General features: G+C 51.9%; 1 protein-coding gene across 3 annotated transcripts; it reads right to left on the bottom strand.

The window, feature by feature from the left end:
* Positions 1 to 2,415: 2,415 nt before the first annotated feature.
* On the bottom strand, positions 2,416 to 24,264 carry NLRP12 (NLR family pyrin domain containing 12). Of its 3 annotated transcripts, XM_037025745.2 has the most exons (11): positions 22,602 to 24,262; positions 21,494 to 21,574; positions 19,158 to 19,254; positions 17,553 to 18,866; positions 14,313 to 14,483; positions 12,421 to 12,591; positions 10,615 to 10,785; positions 8,126 to 8,296; positions 5,777 to 5,947; positions 3,896 to 4,066; positions 2,416 to 3,285 (listed from the first exon to the last, which is right to left on the bottom strand). In XM_037025745.2, the coding sequence occupies exons 1-11, from the start codon at positions 22,888 to 22,890 to the stop codon at positions 3,198 to 3,200; spliced, it is 2,895 nt and encodes a 964-aa protein (XP_036881640.2). In that variant the 5' UTR covers positions 22,891 to 24,262; the 3' UTR covers positions 2,416 to 3,197. The 3 variants fall into 3 exon arrangements, with proteins under 3 accessions (XP_036881640.2, XP_036881638.2, XP_036881641.2); XM_037025743.2 differs by having other exon boundaries at positions 2,417 to 3,285; positions 17,553 to 19,254; positions 22,602 to 24,260; XM_037025746.2 differs by lacking the exons at positions 2,416 to 3,285; positions 3,896 to 4,066; positions 5,777 to 5,947; positions 8,126 to 8,296 and adding an exon at positions 8,507 to 8,658 and having other exon boundaries at positions 17,553 to 19,254; positions 22,602 to 24,264.
* Between the last annotated feature and the right edge of the window lie 1,448 nt (positions 24,265 to 25,712).

Here is a 25,712-nt window from a genome sequence, read left to right as displayed (position 1 = left end):
TGTGGGGTGTTCAAGCTGTCTTGTAAGAAAGTGGGTAGATCCGCGCATTAGAAACTGAAGACAACAGGCCAAAAATAGGCACGTATGTTGAGCCCCGTGTCACCAAACCAAACTTTTAAGTCTTGGCACGGGGTCATGTCTGCATGTGCTGAGTTCCCACTAACAAACGTCCAAATGACCTAACTGGAGGCAACGGTGAGCTTGATTTCTGTGATGAGATGTTGTGTTGTCTAAACATGCAGATTGTAGGACTCAGGATTAACGCTGTAGTTCTGCAAGATTTCCTCCTTCGGTAAGTCCTTGAGTTGGTGATGGGGTGGTGGGACCGCTCAACCTGTGCCACTCAAACTGTGGGGGCACTTTCTGTCCTACACAGGGAAGTGCCACCATTTTTTGAGTGTTACCGGTTGAGAAAGTCGCTTCCGCTGGGTGCAGGAGTGGGACGGGCCAGGGCTTGCGTGGAACTGTTCGCCCAGCCTGTGCCACTCAAATGTGGGAGCACTCTCCAGGCTTTGAGGGGGAAAGTGCTGTAATATTTGAGTGTCACCGGTGGGCATTGGCGAGGGAACCCAAGGCCTGTTTCCAGCTGTATGAGGGCACTCATGGGGGCTCCTGGTATCCACAGGGGAAACCGGTGGTGTAGGGGGTCAAATCACCTTTGGGAGGTGCTGACTGCAGTACTTGGGGTTGTGGGGAAAACTCTCAGGGTGTGGGTGGTGACCCATGCATTTAAAGACAGATTGGGGATACCCACCAGTAGACGCTGCGGTTGGCTGATCGGGGGAGTCTTGGGAATCCGAAAGGTAAACGCTGGCTTTGACCCCACACCTGGTCACAATGGCACAGCTGATTACCTTAACCTTCGTATTTCAAGGTGTAGGCCGAGAGCAGTAAGCCCGTGTCATTTAATGGGGTTAAAATCTAGAGGATTGTGAATAAATCCTGTATCCCTACGGTCAAGACTGTTCAGTGACCTCCCAAGTTCAAGCTCAGACTGTGACGCTCAAAATGGGGGCATTTGCCGTTTCTGTTGATTGGAAAGTGCTCCCATTTTGTGTGTCCCTGTTTGAGGAGAGCGTCCTCTCCCGCCAGCGTGTTAGGAAGCGTACTAACCATTTTATGTCCAGTTTCCACCCTGCTACTCTAATCTACAGATCCTGTCCGGTCCCTGGGCTGCAAGTCCAGTGTCATCTCCGTTCTTCAGACCCACCAGCCCCCACGCTCACTTGCTCACTTCGCACGAGCCGGTTCCTGCATCTCAGGTGCTGCTAGTTTGCACCGAACAGGTTTTGCACCAAGTTTTTGCATATGAAAAAATCCTTAAGCTGAAGTCAAGGACTGTCAACCACAACCGGTTTTTCCTCTTCCTGCAACTCGTTTCATGTGTTACTATCCCCCCAGTTCATACTTGTCACTGTGTATAAATGTATGGAATCAGCCACATTTCAGATCCCCTTAATTGTGTAAATCTGTAAAAATTTAAATGTTTTTTTGCTTCCGACACTAGTTTTGGACATTTAAGATATTTGAAGTGAGGACAATAAAATGACCTTTATACCATGTGATGTGATTGCCTTACGTGTGGGGTCTCAGGAATGGTTGGGGGGCATGTCATGCAGGGGTCCTAGACGCAGCCCTTATTTCTGCTGCTGACCCTTAAGTGGGAAAGCCTGGCTTCATTCAGGGGCTGTTAGATGTCAGGGGCTTAGATAAGGCCTCCGCTAACGCCGGTTTTCTAAGCCAACCCAGTGTTTAATGTGGAGCAGTTTACGCTCCCTTCAGGAAGCCAAGGAGCCTTCTGGCCTGTGTAAAACCCTCTTTGCATTTTATCAATGAATATTCAGAGGGCAAGAGCAGTGTTTGCATTTGAAACGACAGGAAATCGGCAAAGCCCGGCAGGTGAGAAAATAGGCCTTGAGGCTGAGCTGGAAACAAGGCCATACATAGTGAATGACCGGTGGGGGTAGGGGGATGTGTGGAAAATCCGGCTGTATAAGCGGGCACGTTACTTTGTGTTTTCAGGTGATTTTTTGTCCCTGCCCTCCAGTGTGTAGGAGATCTGACTGGTGTTGACTTGTTGTCCCATCCTAATAATTTAAGTGGGTGGGGACACTAGCCTGCAGGCTGTGGCCACCAGCCTCCCACCCAGATCACTAGCTGCTGGGGTTTCCGGGCCACAGATGAGCTCCAGATCTGGAAGTGCCATCCTCGTTATACAGTTTCCACCTTGAGACAATCATTCAGACGCCCAATGTGTGCCCAAAGGCTTTACTGGCCCTCCTTTTGAGCCAGTCTAGTGTTGGGTTACAAAACGGACCAGGGTGTTCTTGCTCAAGGGGCTGGTTCAGAAAGGGCTGTGGGGGGAGACGAGACCCGTTAAGCTAAAGGGCTGCAGGGACCCATGTGTTTATTAATGAAACACTGATGTCCCAGGGGGTGTCTTTAGAATCTGAGTTCTCTTCCATCCTTTGAAGCATTACAAGGTCACTCCCTACAAATTTTCTGCTTTTTAGTAAATTCTAGTCTCCAGACATCAGTTAGGGCTTCAGCAGGGCATGCTCATGGCTTTAGAAGCCTCCCCCCATATAACTGGCTTCGAAGTTTCCTAGTTTAAGGGATCACCATTAGTGAAAACCTGGTTTCATTTGTGTTTTCACCCAAAGCCTGGTGTGGGTTATTGGCCAGGCCCCAGCTGGCTGTCCACGGCAGGAATCCGACCACCGTCCCATGAAGACAGCGCTGAAAGACTGTGGTAGGGCTGTTGGCTTAACATGCTAAGACAGAGCAGCTTCCCAGACCGTTCATCTTTTGAGAACAGGGTTTCTCACCTTCAGTGCACGTGACGTTTCAGAGAAGCATTGTGTGGTAGGGGGCTCTCTTGTGCACCTCAGCCTCTACCCACTAGATGCCAGTAGCTCTGCCCCCAGGGGGCAAGGGGCCCAGCCAGCCTCGGCAGAGAGCCTCTGCTCTAGCATCGCCCGCTGACCAGCTGGGTTCTCTGCATGGCAGCCGCTTTACCAAAACTGAAGTCCCGGTGCCATTACATGTTGATGACATAGACCCCTTGCGGAAAGGATTTATTCTGCATATGAGTTTGTCTCCTGAGGAAATAGAGAGCTCGATCATCATGCTGATTAGGGGGTCCTGGGAGGATCCTCCAGCCTGGCTTCGAGGGAAGCATCAGCAGACAGAACCATTCAGCAGCCAATGTCCAAGTAAGGCTTTGTTAGGCGAAGTGCTGCCAGTCTTCTGTGGGTCATTTTATTCAGGTCCATTCCAAATAACCTTAGGACACAGAGTGGGAGATATTATTCCTGTCCCCTGTTGGGGCATTTGATTGATAGACAGAATCTATTAGGCATCTTGCCCTGTGAAAATAATTCCATTAACTAGAATTTCATGTGAAACCCAATCTTACTGGGAAATAGGCTTACTCTAAGCCAGACTCCGGTTTAAATCCCTAACCTGTGTTAACTCTTTTAAACTGTAACTTTATGAAGAAGCAACCATTTCCCTCGCTTTATAGATGGGGATACTGAGGCACTAAGAGGCTGCATAGTTCGCAAAAACACATCGCAAAACTGTTCAGCGATGGAACTGGAATTGTGACCAGGCAGAGTCATTCCAGATGCTCACTACAGTAATGGCCTCGTCTGACAGATTAGGAAATGCTCAGTGAATCTTCCAGGGTCACACAGCTAGTACAAGGTGGAGCTATTTCCCAGGACTAAGGTCCCTTCTGAGTTCCACATGAACTGCATACAGGAGGGGATGGATGAAGTATTTCCAAATGTTAAAGATTATCTCTCCATTCAAACTGGGTCTCAGTTGCTGACTTTGTCCCCAAGCCCAAGCCCCATGCGCCCCTCCTCCAGACCCAGGAACCCTCTCTCACCAGAGGACTCGGAGTTTGCAGCTGGGTTGACTCAAGCCCTTGCACAGCAGCCTCACACCCGTGTTCCCCAGGGCGTTGTTGGTCAGGTAAAGCTCTGTCAGGGTCTGCTTGGCCCCCAGCGTGGGAGACAGATCCTCACAAGCTCTGGCTGTGAGACCACAGCTATCCAGCCTGTTGAAGAGAAGGGGTGGTTGGAGTGACAGGAGAGCTCCTCCTGGGAAGTCTCATCTAAAAAGGACTGCAGGGTAATGACTTTAGGGGACCAGTTTATGAGGTGAAGGCCAACGTGGTGACAGGAAGCCTTCAGGAGAGGCATGTAAGGGTGCTGCTCCTTAGTTCCCAGCTGCATCTGTAATGGATACCCCCTTAGTTTTGCAGCCAAGAATCTACTTCCCCTTCTGGAAACTTTACCCCAGTTTCTCACTGAAACCCCCATCTCATATCATCTGGGTTCATGTTGTCCTTAAGCTCTAGAGGTGGATACAGGGCCTGGGCTGTGTGTCCCCAGCTGCAGTGAACATTTATAAGTGGATATGGGATCCACCCCAAGCCAGTGAATCAGAACCACACCTTTCCTGCAGTTTTTTTCTTTCAGAACTTGGACATGGGAAGAAGTCATCTACAGAGCTGTAGACTTCCGGCCACCAAGCAGGGTCAAGGTTAACCTCATCTGATAGTGGAGCCAAGTAAGTCAAGAAGATAATGGAGATCAAGAATCCAAACGCCTAGATCAAGCCATGCCTGAAGCCATCCATCAAGGACACAGTCACACAAGCCAGTTGCACATTTTCAGTTACACATGTCCATAAATATACCTATTAGAAGCCAGTACAAATTGGGCTGCCACTTGCCCCAGCAGTATGCCATCTGCCATCTGATTCTCTCTAATTTCTATTCTGTTTCCAACTGTGTTTCTTTCCTATATTCTCTCCTGCTGCAATAAAAATAAGAATAGATGGCATTTATTGAGAGCCAACTGTGTGCTGAGCACCTTGCTAAGGGCTTTACGTTTACTTTCTCATTTATTCCTCACAGCAACCTTTTGAAATTAGTACTATCATAGCTAGGATGTTAAATGGAAATATTTTAATCTTAGTTTGGCTGAGACTGGGAGCCAGCTTCCAAAACGAGGTATGAGATAGCAGTTCAGGACTTGCAGAGGAAGAGAAAAAAACCCAGCGTGGTGACATGAAACCAGCCACATTGCAGGTATGGAAGGGTCAGGATACAGAGATGGTGCAAGCTGGGAATGGGATGCACAGAGAGGCTGGCCCAGGTGAATTATTCCAGATCAGGACACCAGGCCGTGGGGTCCCCGTGAGAACCCCCAGAGAGGTGGCATTTGGATGCCTGCTGGATGCGGGTGTCCCATCCCACACGGACCCTAGCAGCACCCTGAGAGACGCTGCCCCAACCCCCATCTCAGTTCCCCGCTGCCCAGTGCCCCAGATCAGTGAGAGATGCAGAGACGGAAGACAACAAACGGATTCGCCTCAGCCCATGTGAAGCCTTTCGGGCTGGGAGCCGGGCTGGCATTGGGAGGAGGTGATGATTCACATTTGCCTTGAATTTGCACTGGACCAGATTGAATTCTGATTATATAAAGGTTACTGAAAAGCCATGAATCTGCCCAAGTAAATGTCACCGGAAAAGGGGAGCCTCACAGAAAATGTTTAGAGGCAACGACTGCAGGAAAAGTGAAGCATTCTGGTATTTGCATTCCACAGCGTTATGAGCCGACCTGGGAACTGTTTGGCCAGCCTTCTTGCCACCTGTAGGCCCCTGGTACCCTCCGAAGTGACGGAGGGGTAAACTTTCGGCAGAACAACAAGGCCAAGCAAACGCTGCGTGGCCCGCCAGCCCCAGCCCCCCGCCGCTCACCACAGCTTCTGCAGTCTGCAGGCGGGGTGTCGCAGCCCCTCACCCAGCAGCCGCATGCCCCCGTCGCCCAGGTCGTTGAAGCTCAGATCCAGCTCGCGGAGGTGGGGGTTGGCCCGGAGCACGGCGGAGAGACCCTCGCAGGCCGCGGGGCCGAGCCGGCAGATGCCCAGCCTGGAAGACACGCGCCCGGAGCAGTCGGTCATTCTGCTGCAACGGGACCGACAGCAATGGCCGCCCCCGGGGGCAGGGTGCTGGGAGCCCGCGGAGGAGGTGTCGGCAGGCGCGGACCCCTCCGAGGCCCTGGGAATCCGGGCCGGGTCCCCCCACCCCCTGGTGCCCGGAGGTCTGCAGGCAACCTGCTGTTCCTCAGCTTGTGGAGGCATCGCCTGCACCCAGTTTTCCCTTCTATCAGGACACCTTAGTGGGGGCCCACCCTTCGCCAGCACGACCTCATCTGAACTCAGCTGGGCCACCACCCCGGTAAGGGCTGAACTGGGTGCCCCTCAAGTTCGTATGTGGAAGCCCCAGCCCCAGAGCTTCAGAGCGGGGCTGTATTTTTAGATGGGGCCTTAAAAGAGACGATCAAGGCCCAAGTTCAGTTGGTCCGATGGCCTTACGGGTCGATTTGGACGCAGAGAGGTGCCAGACACGTGGGCCCAGAGGAGAGCTCGTGGGGACGCGGCCACGGGGCAGCCACCTGTGTGCGAGGAGAGAGGCCTCACAAGACACCGAGCGTGCGGACGCCGGTATCTCCAGCGTTTAAACCTTAAGAAACTTTAAGCTATTACTTAAGCCCTCCGACTGGGGAACATTGTCAGGCAGCCCCAGCAAACGGGGTCCAGGTCAATACAGACCGTAGTTCCAGGTAAGGCCTCCTTCCAAGGTGCTGGAAGGGCTTCCGCAAGAATTGAACATACAAACCTGTAAACACGTGATTTATAAGCAGCACTTCATCTGCTCCTGGTAGCAGCCTAGGGAGGGAAAGTCTATCGTAGGCATGGTTCGGACGCTGCCGCTGGAGAGGGGAAGGGGCCCGCCCGGGCCAGCCAGAGCCCCTCGGGGTGACTGGCCCAACGCATTCTACCATGTGATGGAAAAATAAATGTCTGCGAATAGCTGTGAAAACTGGCACATACAAGCACAAGAGTCCTAACATATTACAAACTGTAGCAATGACAACAGTGGAAAACGGGAATAGGAACACAGACAGACGGAACGGAGGGAGACAGACATGACCTGGGAAAACCGGGTGCAGCAGAGCTGCCGTCACAGACCGGCGAGGGAAGGACGGGCTCTTCCTTGAACGGTGCTGCATGCACCGGAGGACACCCTGGACCCCACCTCGCTGCGCGTACACACACGAAGAAGCAATCGAGCCATCTGTGACCCTGCATCGGCAAGGGGCTTCTTTGACATGTCACAAAAATATAAATCATGGAACTAGGTATGGATTTGACCTCAAAACATAAAGGTTTCTGTTTGAAGAAAGAATCCATGGGCAATTCAACAGACTTATGACCTGCTGAGGAGACATTTCCACAGTCCGCTGTCAGGAAGGGGTTCATATCTAAAACATTTAGGGAGCAGCTGCAAACCAACAAGGCAGATACAGAACATGTACTGAAGAAACCAGTGACGTGGACAGGCAGCTCCCAGGATGGGGCGAGCCGGAAAGGAAGGATAATACGCCCACGGAGGGATGCTCAGTGACACCGATCAAGACAAACTACCTCTTCGGGTCACTTTACACTCATCAGAGTTTTAAAACGAGAAAGTTGAACAATCGTAGAGATCCAGGGGGAGTAGGAGCGTTCCTGAGTTGCTGGTGGAAGTGTAAATTGCTGCCTTTTTGGAATAGAGATGTGTCACACGGATATAAGGTGCAGCTAGGGAATAATCAGTAATAGGGTAATAATTCTGTAAGGGACAGATGGTGGGGAGCACTTTGTGATGTATATAAATGTTGGATCACTGCGCTGTACGCCTGAAGCTAATATAGCAGTGTAAGTCAGCTGCACTTCCATAAAATAAATACATGAAATAAATCTAGTTACCCAGATCTTATCTAGCAGGTTAGGGAAGACGTCCCTGGGGAAAGAAGCATTTGTTTTGAGTCCTGGTGAATCAAATAGATGTCATCAGAGTAAAAGAAGGGACAGCAGAGCAGAAGGGCATTCCAAGGAGAAAGAGTTGCTGGTGCAAAGGAACTGTGGAAGGAAGATCTTTGAAAGGAGGTGGGTGTAGCTAGAGGTCAGGAGAAGAGGGGAGGGAGTGTGGCTTCAGGGACCCTGGCAGGAGGACAAGGACCCTGGCTTTGGGCTCCTCCAATGGTGAGCAAACAGGACCCACCGGAGGGTCTGGAGTTTGCACTGAGGGTGCCTGAGGCCCTCACACAGCTGCAGCACCCCTGGGTCCCCCAGGTCATTCAGGCTGAGGTCCAGCTCCACCAGGCTCTGGTTCACACTGAGGGTGCCGGCCAGGTCTTCACAGGCAGCCACAGTGAGCTGGCAGATCTTCAACCTACAGGAAATCCAGTTCAATACACATTACAGAGCGTTTTCCACGCAAGGCTGGTTTTCTCCTCCCTACCCCCAGACTCCAAAGTCATGCATTTTCAAGCACACAACTTGTTTAAGAAAATGGGCAGAGACCTGAAGAGATCTTTCTCCAAAGAAAGACTTACAAATGGTCAATAAGCATATGAAAAGATGCTCACCATCACTAATGATGTGTGGAAAAAAAGCTTTTAATAATTTTTTTTTTTTTAAGAATTTGAAGACCCCAGAAAATAACAAGCATTGGTGAAGAAATGGAGAAATCAGAAACTTTATGCCCTGGGAATGCAAAGTGCTGCAGCCCCCAGAGAAAACATTATGGCAGTTCTGCAAAAAAAAAAATAGAAAAATAATGATAGGATTCATCAATTCCACTTCTGTTCATATATCCCAAAAAATTGCAAGGAGGGGCTCATGGCTATTTGTACACCCATATTCATAGCTTTCTTCAAAATAATTCAAAATAATTCAAATACCTAGAAGCAACTCAGGGGTCCATCACTGGATCATGGGGGGATACATAAAATGTAATATAGACAAATGTAATGTAGTGCAATGTTATAAAGCCTTAAAAAGGACGGATTTTCTAATACATGCTACATAGCATGGTTGAACTTCGGAAACATCATACTACATGAGATATGCCAGCCACAAAACGATGAATACTTGTTAGTTCTCCTTACATGCCTCCCTAGAGCAGTCATAGTCGTAGAGACAGAAGGTAGTGGTCAGAGGCAGGGGGAGGGCAGGGCTGTGAGTGTTTAACGTGTATAGAGTTTCCGTTTTGTAAGAAGAAAACCTTTCTGGAGATGCGCGGTGGGGACGGTGGCCCCACAACGGGAGTGTTCTCGATACCAACGAGCTGCACACTTTCCAACCATCAAGATGGCAAATGTTATGCTATGTGTATTTTATCACAATTTTTAAAAATTGTTATGTAATGCATTTATGGTTAAAATCAGGAAACTACAGAACAACATTTCTGTGGTCACCACGTGTGACTCCTTAGCTTGTCCCCCAAATTCAGTGGTGATGAGTTCAGAGAGTTCACCTCGACTCAAGTGGGAAACTGATGGGTATGACCATAAACCTATCTTCTCGGGTTCATAAATGGACGCATGACCCAGTTCTGGTCAACGAGGTGCAAGAACAGTTTTGTGAAGGCTTCTGAGGACGTGATGTCCACTCCGAGGACCTTCTTTGTCCTCTAGGGAGAAAGAGGCCTCCGGGAAGCCAGCCCTGCCTCTCTCTCCACAAGCGGAAGGGATCTGAGAACAGACTTTGAAGACAAGAGGGCAAAGTATCTTCTCTCTTTTTTCTAGTTATAAGAGCCTCTAAAACCCACCATTTCAGCCAGTTTTGAGTTAGGTCTCAAATCTGTGCACTTAGAAGCATCGCATGCACATGAGCATAGAGCAGAAAGACGCTGTCAGCCCGAACTCACCGCTCAGAGAGGACGCCTGCCGCCAGCCGGCGGAGGGTCCCCCTGTCCGCGCACAGGGAAGGCGGGGGTGGAGCCCTGATTCCATTACACGAGCCTCTGGGTTCAGCTCTGTTTGGAGGACTTTTTTGGTCACAGAAACCAACAAACTCACCTTTATCTGTAAACACACTGAGTTGGTGTCTGTGTCTGGTGGCCGGAGATGTCTCTGTGGGCGCCTCTCTTTGAGGGGCTCTGTGGTTCTTGTCACTGATGTTACTATCATCTGTACGTTTATGTGTTTATTGTGGTAAAATACACATAACATAAAATTTACCGTTTTAACCATTTTTAAGTGTACAGTTGAGTGACATTAAGCACATTCATATTGTGCAACCGTCACCACAATCCATTTCCAGAAATTTTCATCGTCTTCCCAAACAAACTTTGCACCCGGTTAAGCAACTACCCATTTCCTCCTGCCCCGGCCCTGGGTAACGCTGTTCTACTTTCTGTCTCGATGGGATGGATTTGACCATCTAGGGACCTCACTTGCGTGGAATCATGCCCTCTGCGTCCCTTTAGGATGGACCTTTCACTTAGCACGTCTCGCAGGCTCACCCACGTGACGGCGTGCATCTGAATGTCACTCCTGCCTTCAGGCAGGATAATATTCCATTGTATGTATGTGCCACATTCGGTTGATCTGTTCACTCTCTGATGGACAGTTGGGTCGTTTCCCCTTTTGGCTTTTGTGATAGTGTCGTACGTAGGAGCTCAGGCGCGCAAATGTGGATGCATTTTTATGCCCCCATTTGGCATAGGCACATTTGCCCTTTAAGTCGGCCCTGGGAGGAACTCACCACAAAATCCTCAGCGGGCAGCTGGGGTGCCTCAGGCCTTGACATAAGAAGCGCAGACCCAAACCCTGCAGCGCGTTTCCCGTCAGGTCCAGCTCCACCAGGTGTCGGCTGGCCGCGAGCACGGAGGCCATCTCCTGGCAAGCCTCAGCCCCCAGCTGGCACTTTCTCAACCTCGGGAGGAAAGAGACGGTGCCCGGGGCGCCATGGTGCTTTTCTGCATCCTGATGGCTTGTCCCCTGGCTGGGTAATCACCCAACACGAACCCTGCATGGGTCAATAAAGCTACGGAGACAAACCAGCCTTCGCCATCTCCAGCAAGGAGCGCCCTGTCCCCTAAGACAAACGGGTGAGCGGCTGTGACAATCCGATGGATGCCGTGCCACGGAGGCAGTTCACCCAGTTGCTCAGAGCAGGGTCCCTAGAGCTCAACGACCTGTGTTTGCGTCCATCTCCACCACCTGCCGAGCTGGGACCTCCAGCAAGTTTTTATCAGGTCCCGGATTTATGTTTTGTGTGCTGATGGGACTCAGGCTTCTCACCTTTAAAATCAGGGTAAGAGTAGAGCCTACCTCATAGGGCTGTTGTGAGGATTACATAATTTACTTCCGGGAGAGGTTGTAGAACCCGGTCTGACACGTGAGCGCTTAGCGCGGGCCACTGCGTATGAAAGCCATCAAGGCGGAGGGGCCACCTTCAAAGCTTTGGCGAACAGTGTACAGTTGGGTAAGGCTGTGGGGGAGGCTCTGAGCGGGTTCTCGAAGGCTAAGCAGTTCGCTTGGACAAAGGACGAGATGTGGAGTAAGAGACCAGTATGTACCTCTTGGTCTCTGCCCCCAGTTCCTGGCACAGAGCACTTGTAATTTCCTGACCGCTAAGAACACACCAGGGGCATCTCTTGTTCGAATGAGGTGAGTCTGGGTGGGCTCCTGGGTGGGCGCTGGGCCCCCCGAAGACCAAGCCATGATTACAGCCCTGCCCCTCATCCTCCGGAGGGTTCAGAGAGCTTCTAGGGGGTGAACCCGTCCACACCACCATCCCAGACCCCTCCTACGTGCCTCTTCATCTGGCCGTTCCCCTGTATCCTTTATCATTTCCTTTCAGAAACTGGCACTCGTGTTTCCCTGAGCTCTGTGAGCCACTCTAGTGAGCGAATCAAACCCCAGGCAGTGTCCTGGGACCCTCTCATCTGTGACCAATAGGCCAGAAGGACAGGTGACAGTCTGGACTTGCGCCCAGTGCCGGGTTGGAGGCAGTCTGTTAACCTGATGGAGGCCTTACCCTGTGGGATGGGACAGTAAGTAGGTGGTGTCAGAATGGAGGTACATTGTGGACGCCTGGTGTGGGCAAGACCCCCACACATCTGGGGACCAGCAGCCTTGGAGTGAGTGCAGTGCTCTGTGCGAGGAGTGGAGGAGACACTGGGTGGGGCACAGGGTGGGACATGGGGTGGTGTTGTAGCACGGCGGCCCTGCAGGGCAAGGGAACTGCACAGCTCACAGGCCTTCGCCCGGGGAGTTGCCTACTCAAGATGCAGGCGTGGGTTCTGGGCGGGCACGTTGCCCCAAGGACTCCTCACCACGTGCAGATGGGTGGGGTCAGAGGAGGCCAGGAAGAGCTTCCCTCAAGTGCGAAGAGTCCAGGGCAGGGGTCTAAGGACATGGTCTAAGGGCAACCCTAACTTAAGGTAGGGATCTGGGGATCAGCGGCATTTGGGGAGGTTAGTTCCAAACCCTGGAGACGTGAAGCCTGCCCCGCAAAGAGGGAGATCACGTGAAGTGAGAACTCGTTGTGGGGATGGAGACTCACTGAATCATCTGCAGCCTGCATCTGGGGTGCCGGAGGCCCTCACAAAGCAGCTTCATGCCTGGCAGCCCCAGGCTATTGCTGCTGAGGTCCATCCTCATGAAGTTCTTATTGGCTATCAGAGCTTCCGCGAGGTCCTGGCAGGCAGAGCTGGACACCTGGCACCTCTTCAGCCTGGGGAGGGTGGAAGGAGAGAAGAGCCAGCTCATTTCCTCTGCGGTCGCTTTGTGGATTCTCTTCCCCCCCCTTCCCTCCCTCCTTCTGCGGGTCTATACCTATTTTTCCCTTTTTCTAAAATAGAAGAAAGGAGGGTGGTTGCCAGGGGCTGGGAAGAGCTGGATCAGAAAAGTGAGTGTAACAGGTGTACCGTGTCTTTCTGGTGTGATGAAAACCCTCTGGTATTAGGTAGTGGTGATGTTTGCACCATCCTGTGAACATACTTAAAAAATATCACCGGGTTTCCTGGTATGTGAATTATATCTCAAAAAACAAATTCAAACAACAAGAATAATATGAAATGTTTTGTGCTTTGCCATCAGGGAACTGCTTTCGCAGAAGCTTCCTTTAAGACAGGGATTCCAGACCCCTCCTGTCCCCTGTTCTCCACTTTTCTCCATCACTGCAAGGAAAAGACACCACATCTGAGCAGTGGTGGTGGGGTGGTGGTGGTGATGGGAATGGTGGTGATGTTATCAGTGGGATAGGGCCTATGTCCTGCTCTCATGACGCTGTAAGGGGGCAGGGTTGTGTTCTGGATTAGGATTCAGATACTCAGGTGCCATTCTAAATCCTCCAAGCTAGCTTGATACTGCCATGACTGATAACAACATGCTCTCTCTCTCTAGATAGATAGATAAATAGATAGATACATACATACATACATGCATACATATATAGATGATAGTTGATAGATGATAGACTAATTTTTTATTTAAACTGCAGTAAAATAGACATAAAATGTACCACCTTAACCATTTTTAATAGCACACTTCAGTGGTATCAAGTACATTCACATCACTGTGCAGCCATCACCACCACCCATCTCCAGAATTTTTTCATCATTCCAAACAGAAGCTCATCACCTATTGAGTAACAGCCCCCACTGCCCGCCCCCAGCCCCTGGCAGCCACCACTCTGCTTTCTGTCTGGGATTCGCCTCTTCCGGACGCCTCCACGTGCACTCTTGGCATGCTTATCAGAACCAGCCGGCTGTGTGCTTGTGGGTTTATTTCTGGGCTCTTGATTCTGTTCCGCTGGACAGTCTGCTTTTATTCCAGTACCATACTATTTTAAATAGCATAGCTATGATATCATGTCATCACAAATAGTGACAGTTTAACATCTTCCTTACCAATTTGGATGCCTTTTATTTCTTTACCTTGTCTGATTGGAGATAGGAAGCTTGGAAAGGAAGAGATAAAAATAAGAAAAGTGGGAGATAATGGTGCCTGAACTTCTACTGATCCCCATCTGTTATGGGCCAAGTTGTGTCCCCTCCAAAATTCGCATGTTATAATTCTAACCCTCCCTGTACCTCCGTGTGACTCTATTTGGAGATGTGACTTTTAAAGGGGTGATTAAGTTAAAATAGGTCATTGCATCAGAACCTAGTACGATAGGACTGGGGTCCTTCTAACAAGAGATTTAGACAGAGACACGCACAGAGGGACGCCACGCGGGGACACAGGGAGGAGACGGCCATCTAGAAGCCAAGGAGAGGGGCCTCGGGGGACCACCTCTGCGGACACCTTGATCTTGGACTTGCACCTCCAGAGCTGCGACGAAGCATGTTTCTGCTGTCTGAGTCGCCCAGTCTGTGGGCTTTGCTGTGACAGCCTGGGCTACCCAACGCAACAGCGGAAGGGGCTGGCAGAGGCTCACGGACCTCAACTCACCTCAGATTCTGAAGTTTGCAGCTGGGGTGTCTGAGCCCCTGACAGAGCAGCTTCACCCCCCGGCTTCCCAGGGCGATGTGGCACAAAACCAGCTCGGTCAGATTCGGGTTGGTGCTCAAAGCCGCACTGAGCTGTTCACCGTAGGCATCTGGCAGAAGGTTCTTCTCGGGGCTAGAGGAAGGAAAGACAGGACAAAGTCTAGTTTTACCAGCCGCTTGGCAAATGGTCATGCTTGGGGCTTGCATGTCACTTCACAATTTATGAAGTATTTTGTCATCTTTATTTTATCTTCTGAACGACCCTGTGTTACCTGCCCAAGGGGACGGTCTCCAGTTGATAGGAAATAGGGGTGAGCAGTTAGCCTAAGCCGGCGTGTGGATCTTCGAAGCAAGGGCTGGCAAGCTCCAGCCCATGAGCCAAGTCTGGGCTACAGCCTGCTTCTGTGAGTGGTCTCATCGGAACACAACCACGCCCATGCGCTTCTGTGTTTTCTGTGTTGCTTTCCGCTTCATCGGCAGAGTAGTTGCAACACAGAGCATCTGTCTGGCCCAGGGAGCTGGAAATATTTACAGAAAAAAGTTTGCCAATCTCTATACTACAGGACGGATGCCCAGTTCCTCCAACAATCATTGGCATAAAAGAGACAGAGAGAGAGAGAGAGAGAGAGAGAGAGAATGGAACTATTGTAAAAAAAAAAAAGAAATTAACGATATATCAAGAAAATGCAGTGTGAACCATGTTTGGGTGCTGATTTGAACAAGATACAAGTGCAGGTAACTGGGCGTATTGAATATGGAGTGGGTATTAGACAGGAAGGAACTGCTCATCAGTTTTGTTAGGTATGATAAGGCCACGATGGTCAAATTAAACAACAGAATCCTTATCGTTGGAGACGAATGTTGAACTATTCACAGATGAAATGACCTGACATCTCCTATTCACTTGAAGCTATTCGAGGGGGAAGAAGAAAGAAAGAAAAGCAAGGGGAGACGGAGGCAGATGAAGCACGTTTTATGGAATGTTGAGAACTGGGGCCCCTGGTGCTGCGGGGTGGGGAACAGCGGGGGTGCCGCAGGGCAGGGAGGCTCCGGCCGCCTCCCACATGCCTCGCCCTCCCCCCGCGTCCCTCGCATGCCCCTCTGTACCTTCATCATATCCTTTTATATAAACTGGTAAATGTAAGTTGGGTGTTTCCCTGGGTTCTGTGAGCTGTTCTAGCAAATAATCCTATCCAAGGGGCAGGAGGCCATGAAGGGGAGGGACCCTTCAATCTGTGGCCAGGTCACACAGACGTGCTGGGTAGGCTGGGGACCCACTCCTTGCAATTGGCATCTAAAGTGGGGGTCCGTGTCCGGGGACTGGGCCCTTCCCTCGTGGGGTCTGACGCTATCTCCAGGTAGAGGTCAGCACTGAGTTAAGTCATAGGACCCCACCTGGGGTCAGAGATTTGCTTGGCATGGGAAACCCACCACACAGAGGGTCGTAAGCATGGTGTAGTGGGAGAGTGAAGGAGACACAGGAGAAGTGAGTTTTTCCCACTCATGAGGAGCGGTGAGGGAGTGGGAGAGGTGCAGGGTGCCTGCTTTCTTTCTCTGTTTGAATAAACAATCTGAAATTCCAAGTTGTGAGGTTCGACGTGGAGCGCCAGCATGCACAGTCCCGACCCACAGAGCTCATGACAACAAGGTCTGATCTCCCCAGTCAAACGGCAAACAACAGAGCATTTCCTGGGTGGATGTGGAACGGGGAGAGGATTTGACACAGGGGGATTTTAGGAGATATTTTAATTTTGGAATTTCTAAAATCTTTTGTCTGAATCAGGCTGGGATCAAGAACTGGCCGGACTCACATAGCATGGAGTATAGTACGTGGCCAATAAAATCTCCTAATTTACTCCTATGTTATGGTCTGTTTTCTAACTAAGGTTTATAATATACATAATTAAACATACAATGAAAAATCACTAATAATGAAATATGAGTACAATTAAAATTATATAAAATTATACATACTACTATATGCAATTTTTATATCTATATTTTAATTTTATATCTAGATCTGTAGGATGTATGTGACTCTAAGACCCTAGAGGCCTTAACTGCAATAGAACTGTATGTTCTGGAGGGCTTAACAAAACCACTGTACTTGGAGTGTCTACACTGGCATGTCATGGCAGTGACGGCAGTGGTGGCATCTAACATTCGCTGACTTCTGACCCTGTACACCACCCAGTGCTAACCTTTGCTGGCAACCCTACAAGGCAGGAGTTCAAATTCCCACTTTCCACACAGAAAAGCCAAGGCTTAACTGGGAGAAATGACTTGCCCACAGTCACGCAGCCAGTGGGTGGCAGAGCTGGGATGCGAACCTACATGTGTCTAATTCCAACCCCCGGGCTATTAGCCGCCACCTGAGGGGGCTCTGGGCACACCAGTCCCTCCTCTGTGTCCCCAGGGGCTTTGCACTTCCTGTCCCTCTTCCTGGAAGGCCTCTCCTTCTTAAGTGTTCACAGGCCTGGCCCCACCTCATGCCTGAAGTTAGCAGCAGACGTTTCCGGAGCTGATGGGAGGCCCTGATGGTCAGCAGTGGGTACCTGCGGGCCTCCGGCTGCCCCTTAGTGGCCAGCCTCCTGATGCACCCTTCGTTGGCTGCCCGCTTGCCTGGCCTCCTCCACCTTGGGGGGCCATCTCCCAAAGAAACTACTCAAGGGGGCCAGAATGTGTATCCCCAAAACAGGCCACTTCAGCAGGCTTATTCGGAGCTGAAGGCATATGAGACGCAGAAAGAAGCCTTCCCAGGGCTCCCCTTCTCTGACGCACAGTGGAAACTTTGGGAAATGGGACTGCCATAAAGCCCCTCCCCTGGAGGTAGAAAAGGACCTTTGGTAACATTTGTTGATCCATTGCATTCTCCTTGACATGGGCCCCAATATAGTCCTAATGAGTATTGTTTAGGAGCAGGACCCCAACCCGGCCACTGGGAAGGATGGGGGCCAGGTCGTTCTCTGTTGCAGGGGGTGGGGGGGCTGTGCTAGCCGCTGAAGGATGTTTTCAAGCTTCCTTGGCCTCTACCCCCAAGACACCCGTAGCCTCCCTCCTGCCTCCCCTAGTGGTGACACCCAATGTTTCTCCAGCTAAAGACAAAGTGTCTCCTGCGCTGGGGGCAAAACCAACCCCAGCTGAGAACGTGAACTTGATCAAGAGCGCAAACTCGGAACAGCGAGCCCCGGGGAGGACTTACGAAGGCGCGGGTGGCATCCGGGGCCCCGGGGCCCATCTCGCCCCGTCCTCGCCGTCCTTGCCGTAGGCGGCGCCGCGCAGGTGCACCACCAGGGCGCCCCCGCAGCTCTGCACACAGAACGAGGAGATCACGTGCTCCATCTTGGTGCTGATGCCGCTCACCACGACCACTTGGAAGTGGCCCAGGGCCCGCTGGATGAAGTCCTGCTCCTGGAGTTCGTACAGGCAGCCGAAGAGCTCCAGGGAGCCCTGGTGCAGCGTCGAGCCCTCGCTCTGGGCCTTGCGTTGGATCCACGCCAAGAGCTCCGCCTTGATGCCAGGCGAGACCCGCCAGCGGAGAGTGTCCTCCAGGTGGCCGCTCGTCTCCTCATTCAGGAGTCCGAACAGGAACCGGACGGTGAGGGCCAAGAAGCTCCTTTCTGAAAAGCCGTACTCGGCCAGCAGCCGCCCCACATGGCCATCGGGGCTGGACGCACCCTCGCCACCGTCCAGGGCGTAGTGCATGGCCGCAAAGAATTCCTGGAAACTCAGGTGGATGAAGCTGTAGAACTTCTCGCAGTTGATGTCCTTCTGGAAGATGTTCATAATGAGGAAGGAGGACACGTCCGCGGCGTCCAGGCCGTGCTTCCGGAGGTCCTGCTCGTCAAACAGGATTTTCTGATTCCAGAGCCCATCGGCCGCCAACGAGCACAGCCCTCTCTGGTGGGGCAGGGGCTGGGGGGCCGGGGACCCCGGCCTGGGCTGCATCAGACTCCGGAGGTAGAGCATGTACACCGCGGTGGTGGTCCTGGACGTCTGCCGGAGAAGCCACCCGCCCTCCTGCTGCTGCTTGAGACAGGTGCAGACCACCCAGCACACCATGGGGACGAAGCACAGCGTGAACAGGGGCTCATTGTCCCTCACGAAGCTGAAGGCCTGGCCGGCCTGCTCGGCGTCGTGGAAGTACCGGTAGAAGTACTCCTTCCTCTCCGCCTCGGAGAAGCCCAGAATCTCCACGTGCCGGGGATGCTCCAGCAGGCGGTGCAGCCTCTCCAGGGCCGTGGGCCTGGTGGTGACGAGCAGGGACAGCTCGGGCAGCAGCTTCTTCCCAATCAGGCTGCGAAGGAGAAGCTCCGCGGGCCGCTTCTCCTCCCAGCACAGGCACCAGGGGCCCCGCGGGTCGTGGGAGGAGGGTTGGAGCTCATCGAAGCCGTCGATGATGAGCAGGAGGCGCTCGGGCACGCGCACAAGCTCTTGGAGCGGCGCGCCGCGCTCGGGCCAGCAGCCGGAGAGGAGGTCTCGGGCGCTGCACTCGGCCGCGCCGGGGTTCATCTCCCTGCAGTTGATGTAGAAGAGATAATCAAACCTGTCCTGGAAGAGCTTCCCGTCGGCCCAGTCCAGCATCACCTTGTGGGCCAGCATGGATTTGCCCATCCCGGCCGCCCCCTGCAGGACCACGGTGCGGGGCGGCTCGGGGCGCTCCTCGTCCGGCTCAAAGAGCGTCTCCATCTGGATGAGGCTGGCCTGGTGTCCCCCGGCTCTCGCGTGTCCCCGGCCCGTGCCCAGGAGCTTCTGCTGGGTCCACGCGGGGTTGGAGTGTTCCTTCACCAGGAGGAGCCGGGTGTACCTGTGGCTGAGGTTGACGCATTCTCCCAGGCGCGCGTTGCGGTCTTCCATCAGCCGGAATTTCCTGCGCACGTGGTCCCTGTAGGTTTCCTGGGGATCTGATGGAGAGGAATGAGGGACCGTGAAGACTCGTCAGCAACCTCTCAGGAATTCACCAGTTAAAGCAAAGCACGGTCTAGGGCCTACCCCTCTGCAATGTCCTTGGAACCGTTTTCTAGGGGGAGCCTGAGAACCCTGGTACTTCCCTACAAAGGTCTCGCCTTCCCACGGGGAGCAGGCGTGTGAACGCGGGAACTGTTCCTGCAGTATACCGTGTTCCACGCTTGCCACTGACACGGGGGTCCACGCGCCAGTGGCACCTGCATCCCCGTGGTGGCTCCTCGGGGATGGGCCGACCTCAGCCCCCGCGACCTCCGGCTGCCCTGGTGAAGGGACGCTCAGATCCTGTGGGGGCCCCCAAGGCTACTTGGAAATGTGAAACCTTGAGCCCGCTACATGGATGTGAGTCAGTGAAGTTTGAGGGGGCAGTGATGTCCAGCTTTCTGCGCTCCCTTTGAAAAACAGTAGGTGGGTATCTGCACTGGAGATACATTGCATTCTATAAATCCTTTGCTTAAAGTCTGGTTAGGAAAGGCTGCCTGGTGGAGATAGATGTGTCGGCATAGTCTAGATGAGTGGCCCTCTCCGGGGTGACTGTGTCCACGCTGGGGGATGCGTGGCAAGGTCTGGAGACAGTTCTAGTTGTCACAACGTGGGGCGGGATGGGTGGGCGGGCACTACTGCCATCTAGCAGATGGAAATCAGGACAGAGGTCACCGCACCCATGTGTAGGTCAGCCCCCAGGCCGAGGACTGATGTAGCCCGAAGGATCCACAGTGTGGAGGTGGAGAAGCCCTGAGGGGGACAAAAATGGATCCCAGAATATCTGCCCAAAGGAAAGTAAAAAAGAGATCTGAACTGAACCCCAGGACCCTCTAAAAACAAATGCACGTACTCTTCTTTTTAATTGTGGTAAAATGCACATAGCATAAAATTTACCATTTTAGCCATTTTTTAAGTGTACAATCCAGAGACATTAAGTGTCCTCACCGAGTTGTGCAACCATCCCCAGCACCTGTCTCCAGAACCTTATCTGCAGCAGCAACTGCACCTAGAAACAAACTTTAGCTCCCTGACGGTCTCCCCCAGCCCCGGGCAGCTGCCATGCCACTTGCCATCTCTGTAAATCTGCTTATTTCAGGGCCTCATGTAAGTGGAATTACACAATAGTGGTCCTTTTGTGTCTGGCCCATTTTCATGGAGCATAATGTTTTCAAAGTTCATCCCTGTTGTAACAAGTATCAGAATATTATTCCTTTTCAAGGCTGACTAATATTCCATGGTATATATGTATGCTATATTTGGTTCATCCACTCATCTACTAATCAATGAAGTTATCGTGTTAGTTTCCTTAATGTGCATCAAGAAGAAATCCTGAAACACCTAGCTTCATGAAGAACGCTGATTATACTTTTCTTTTGGCAGAAGTGATACTGTTGCACATAGGGAAACATTTTTTAATTGAACAAAGATAACTGTGACTGCAATGTTTGGATTTAAGGGTCTTACAGTCTTTTCCTGTAGAGAAAGGGTTCTTATTTTGAGATATGGGGAATATGAGGTGAATAGAAAAGTTGAAAATAATGATGAGAATGAAAATGAAGAGTCCCCATATAATGAACATGTACCATGTCCAGTTTAAATGCCCTTGAAAGGCACCTGGGGTCATTTGCCTTAGGGCTGATGGCGTTGCCCTCCAGCCAGCGGCCCATCCCTGTGGAATCCCTTGATTCCAGCGATCGATCGTGGCTCTTCACAAGCCCCAGAGGATGAATTATGGTTTTGCTAAACCAGTCGTGAGCCATCTCATTCCCCTTTACCAGCGGCTGGTCTGGGAATGGGTAGATCCCCTGTCCTGCCCAGCGTGGTACACAGGTGGGACCCCTTGGGGACTGGTGGGGAGGGAAGCTTATTGTAAGGGATGTACTGCTATATAAAAGGACAGTCTCTTGAGAAAGAAAACCATTGTCTCCCCTTTTGTCCCCCCTGCTTGGAATTCATTTGTACAAGATAGTTTGGCCACCATATGGCAACCACGAGGTGACAAGTCTCAGGACACACAGAACCTCGGGAGAAGCTGGGGCTTTAATCCATCACATGGATCTGCAGCCACCACCCCGAGACTTCCTGTGACGGGCAAGCATTAGGTGCATGTGTTTTTGGCTTGATCTCCTTGCTGTCTCCAAGCTATGGTCTGATACGTGTAGCGCAGTGCATTCTCGTGGATACGGGGCTCACCTTTCCTCGGAGTCCCGGAAAAGGCTTCCAGCGAGCAGGCTGACAGGCTCCCCAGGGAGGCCGGGCCACCAGGCGGAGAATCTGCAAGGGAAACTCTGGGAGATGAGCCAGCACACGTCTGGCTGGTCCTCCGTAACGTGAGCTGCTGACTGCGCCCCGCTGTGCACACGGTGGCGCCCTGCCCGCCCACCCTGAGGATGCTCACTAGTCCCACCCGCTCCTGTTGGGGACACCCGCTGCTTTGTTTTTGTCAGAGTCAGTGGAGACTTGGACTTCGTGGAGGCGTCCAACGCGGACTGGTGCACCATCCACGCGTCCTTCACCGCCAGAAGAGAAGACTGGGTTTTGCCAGGTACTGGCAGAACTTGCCTGTTCATTCGACAAACATTTGCCAGCATTTCCTCTGCTCCTGGCCGCAGCCACACCCTGGAACCATGGAAAGTCACGTGGAAGAGCCAGGAGTGCCCCGCTCTTGAGGGGCTTGTGTCCCCTTAGGGGGGACGGGGGATGGATTGTACCAGGAACCAGAGCCCAAACACCCTCTCTGCCACTTCCAACAGTAGCTGCTCTTTGCAGAGCACATACTCTCTGCTGGGCACTGTGTTGCATGCGCCGCATATTTTCTTTTATGAACTCTTGTCTGGGGGCAAATTTTTTTTTTATGAGCCTGTTTTTGCATCTATAAAGTAGGCATAAAATAGTATTAGCATCTCTCACACAACACCTAAGCCACACTGTAGATGTATTATTATGCACAAGGGACACCGTATTTCTACCACAGAAGAGGGAATCAATAGGTGTTAGTATCATTGTGGTTATTTAATAGGACAGAAGATATAATAAAAGAAATCTGAGTTGTGGGGAAGCACAGAAGTGGGGTTTTGAAGCCAGCTGGGGAGGGGTTGTGTGTGAGGGTGGGACAGGATCAAGGAAAGGAGTGAATTAACTCAGAGAGGAACTAATAGATAAATAAGCATTTAGAGTGAGTATCAAAGCAGAGAGAGGGAGGGGGGGTGCCGGCCGCAGTCTGAGCAAAGGCCAAGGGGAGGAGTCGGAACCCAGGCCTGTGAGCCCGGCAACAGGATTCTGGCCTCGCGCGGCCCCTTACCCCTCTCCAGGTCCTCTCTCTGTCCTCTCTCCCACAGGTCCCTCCTGTGGATCCGCTCAAAGATGCTCAGAGCCAGCAGCCAGGCGTCCCCTGCCCCGCAGTGGGCCCCGAGCAGCTGGGCCATCTCCAGGGGACCCGCGGACTCCATCCGCCCCCAGGGAACCTTGCGCTCTCCCAGTTCAGGGGCGGCCCTCAGGTATAACTTGAACTTCTTCAGCTCCGCAGCCTCCAGTTCTTCCAAGTAGGAGGAGAGGCGACAGAGGCCATCCCTGACCGGGGTTCGGGGCATGGGGGCGCCGTAGGGGAGCTGCAGGCCGGGAGGTGTGTGCACAGCACGGACACTCCCCACGCGCCCACCATCTATCTGACCTTGCCAGCAGGCAGAGGCTGTAGAAATGAGAGGGGAAAGTCCTTCTGTTGAAATAGCATTTCCTTGCCCCGTGGTTCCCGCCGGCCCTACTCACCAATGGCCGTTGAGTTTGCGGAAGGGGAAGTCAGGAGAGGTTAGGAAATTGCAGGCGTCCCTGGGCTCGCGAGAAAGACTTTTACTTCTGCTCCTTCCTCCCGACTCCCTGGAGCAAACCGTCACCCCCACTCCTTGTCCCTGCGCCTCTTTATCTTGCGGAGCAGCGCCGCGGTCCCCTGGACTATTATCAGGATAGATGCGGCCCCTCCCCCTAGGAGGACCAGAGGTGCCCTCCACGGGTGTCGGACCTGGACAGGTAACCTGCCGTGGCTGATGGACTGTGGGCAACTGTGAGCAAATGTCTCTTCCAGGAGAAGCAATAAGAACCTCCCATGGGTCTGCTTTTTTCTTTTCTCTCAGCAACCAAGACAGCCACTGTCACACCTCAGACGACAACGCTGAGGTAGGCAGAGTGAGGGTCCCCCAAAGATGCCCATGGTCCTCAGAATCTGTGATATGTGACCTTACACAGCAAGAGACTTTATAGATTTGATTAAATGTAAGGCTCTTGAGATGAGGAGCTTATTTTAGATTATCTAGGTGGGTTCAGTGTCACAACAAGGGTCTTGTAAGAGGGAGGCTGGGGTCAGAGTCAGAGGTGACAGGATGACGAGGGAGGCCGGGGTCGGAGTGATGTGATTGCTGGTGGGAGCCACCGTCCAAGGAATGCAGGAAACTTCCAGAATCTGGAAAAGGCGAGGAAATGGAATCTTGCCTGGAGTCTCCAAAAGGAACAGCCTGCTGACGCCTTGACTTTAGCCCCGTCTTGGACTCTGACCTCCAAACTGTAAGATAATCAATGTGTGTGGTAGCGAGTTGTTACAGCAGCCCTGAGACCAGGAATTCACAGGCGAAGCCACCGCCAGCTGGCCTACAGTGAACCTGTGTGTGAACACTGCGGCTGTAAGTCACTGAGGCATAGGGGCCGTGTGTCACTGCAGCATGCCTCAGCCAGCACTGACTCGCACACGGTTCAAGGAGCTCTGGGAAGCCATCCAAGTGGCATTGCTCCACTTAGGATGCCTTGGGCTGGAATTAGCAATCCCAATTCCAGTGCCTTAAACGATAAGGAGAAAAAGCCCTCAACTACAAGAAATAATACCAACAAATCTCTCATGATCATAATGTTAAGCAAGAGAAGCCAGGTATAAAAAAGTACATTCTGTGTAGTTACATTTCTATGACTGTCAAAAACAGGTAAAACCAATGTACAGTGTTAGGAGCTAAGATACTGGTTCCCCTCGGAAGGGGGGTCAGCTCAGTCCGTAACAGCTTTGATCACCATTTTCTTCCCAGCAGCTGGAAGGCACCTGAAATATAGTCAGAACCCTGTTTTATTTGATGAGCTATAGAATGAATGAATCACACACACACATGCAACTTTTTATGGGACCCAAGAGAGAGAACATTTTATTTAACCAGAAATTACCTAAGGGACAGCAGAGTATCGGAGGAAAAGCAATGTATGTTTTGTTAAACCACTTGGGATGGAAAATGAGACCTTAAGGCTTCTGTCTAGTGTGGAGTGGTGCTGGCTAGATCATTTTGAGTGAGAAGAGAAATACAGAGAGAAACTGGTAATGGGGACAGGGAGGGTGGTGAAGGGACTCTGAGATGAGGGTGAGGACGCCTTCCCTCGGATGGGATCTCTCATATGCCAACCATGAAATGCCAACCATGAAATGTGGGAGGACATCTCATGGAAGGTCGGGAAGGATGTTTAAAGTTATTATTATGGGTCTTGAGGGGGTTAGGGGGATAAAATGGTCGGCATGAAGCAGGAGACAAAGGGAATGGTGAGCGTGTTATTCGACCAGAATTCATAACACGAGTGGCTCCCACAGGTAGCAGGGAGTCAGGGGATGTGGGCCAGGCAGCAGCATGGAGAAGGCATTTGGGGAGATGACTGAGTTCCTGCTGTCTCTGTGGGACTGCGGTGCGCGGGGACACGCTCCAGGCTCTGCATGCTCCTGGCCACCTTACTAGCACAGTGACCTGGAGAGGTCAGCTTCCCTTCCCTGTGAATCTCAAAAGGCTGGGGAAGGAATGAAACTGGGACACGGGGCAAGTCCTTACATAACTTGGTAAAATGGGAATCTCAGAGGTGAGGTATTTGGCCGTGACCCTTAACTGTGACGCGCCGTACTTCTGCTCTCTTCCACGGCCCCCAGAAATCTCCATTTTCAACTGCTGTTGCTTCTAGAAGCAGAGGGAGGACAGATACACTAGCGGGAAAGGGGAGGGATTTGTCAGGGCCAGTAATGTTTCCTGGGCTCAGGGTACAGTTGCGTTTAGAGCAAAGAATACAGTTCTAGAGGTTGTTTAAGGAATGGAATTGGGGTTACTGACTATTTCCAGGTACCATCTCAAAATCACATCCCTGGTGTTTCTCAAGCTGTAATGTGCCTACAAATCACCTGGAGATCTTACTCACGTGGAGATTCTGATTTAGTGGGTCTGAGATGGTGCATTTCCAACAAGCTCCCAGTTGGTGCCCATGCGGCTGGTCCAGGCCCACATGTGCAAGGAGCCAGACTTCTGCAAAGATTAAACCTCTGTAAAAATGTTTCCGGTCTTAGCATTGAGCAAATATGAGGAAGTAAATACAAGGCATTTATGTAAATGGAAAAAGAAGTATGGGTCAA

Source organism: Manis javanica, chromosome 17 (genome assembly GCF_040802235.1).
Source record: "Manis javanica isolate MJ-LG chromosome 17, MJ_LKY, whole genome shotgun sequence".
NCBI lineage: Eukaryota > Metazoa > Chordata > Mammalia > Pholidota > Manidae > Manis > Manis javanica.
The sequence above is the reverse complement of the archived record's forward strand: the minus strand, read 5'-3'. Positions and strand labels throughout refer to the sequence as shown.

What these genes read in the sequence shown, in the direction of transcription:
- NLRP12 (XM_037025743.2), bottom strand. Translation starts at nt 22,890, where the DNA reads ATGCCCCGAACCCCGGTCAGGGATGGCCTCTGTCGCCTCTCCTCCTAC. An exon ending in GAGAGAGGACCTGGAGAGGG is followed by an intron (nt 21,575 to 22,601) that starts GTAAGGGGCCGC and finishes TTTCCCTTGCAG; the next exon opens with ATTCTCCGCCTGGTGGCCCG. An exon ending in TGCAGACTGCAGAAGCTGTG is followed by an intron (nt 4,067 to 5,776) that starts GTGAGCGGCGGG and finishes TCTCTTCAACAG; the next exon opens with GCTGGATAGCTGTGGTCTCA.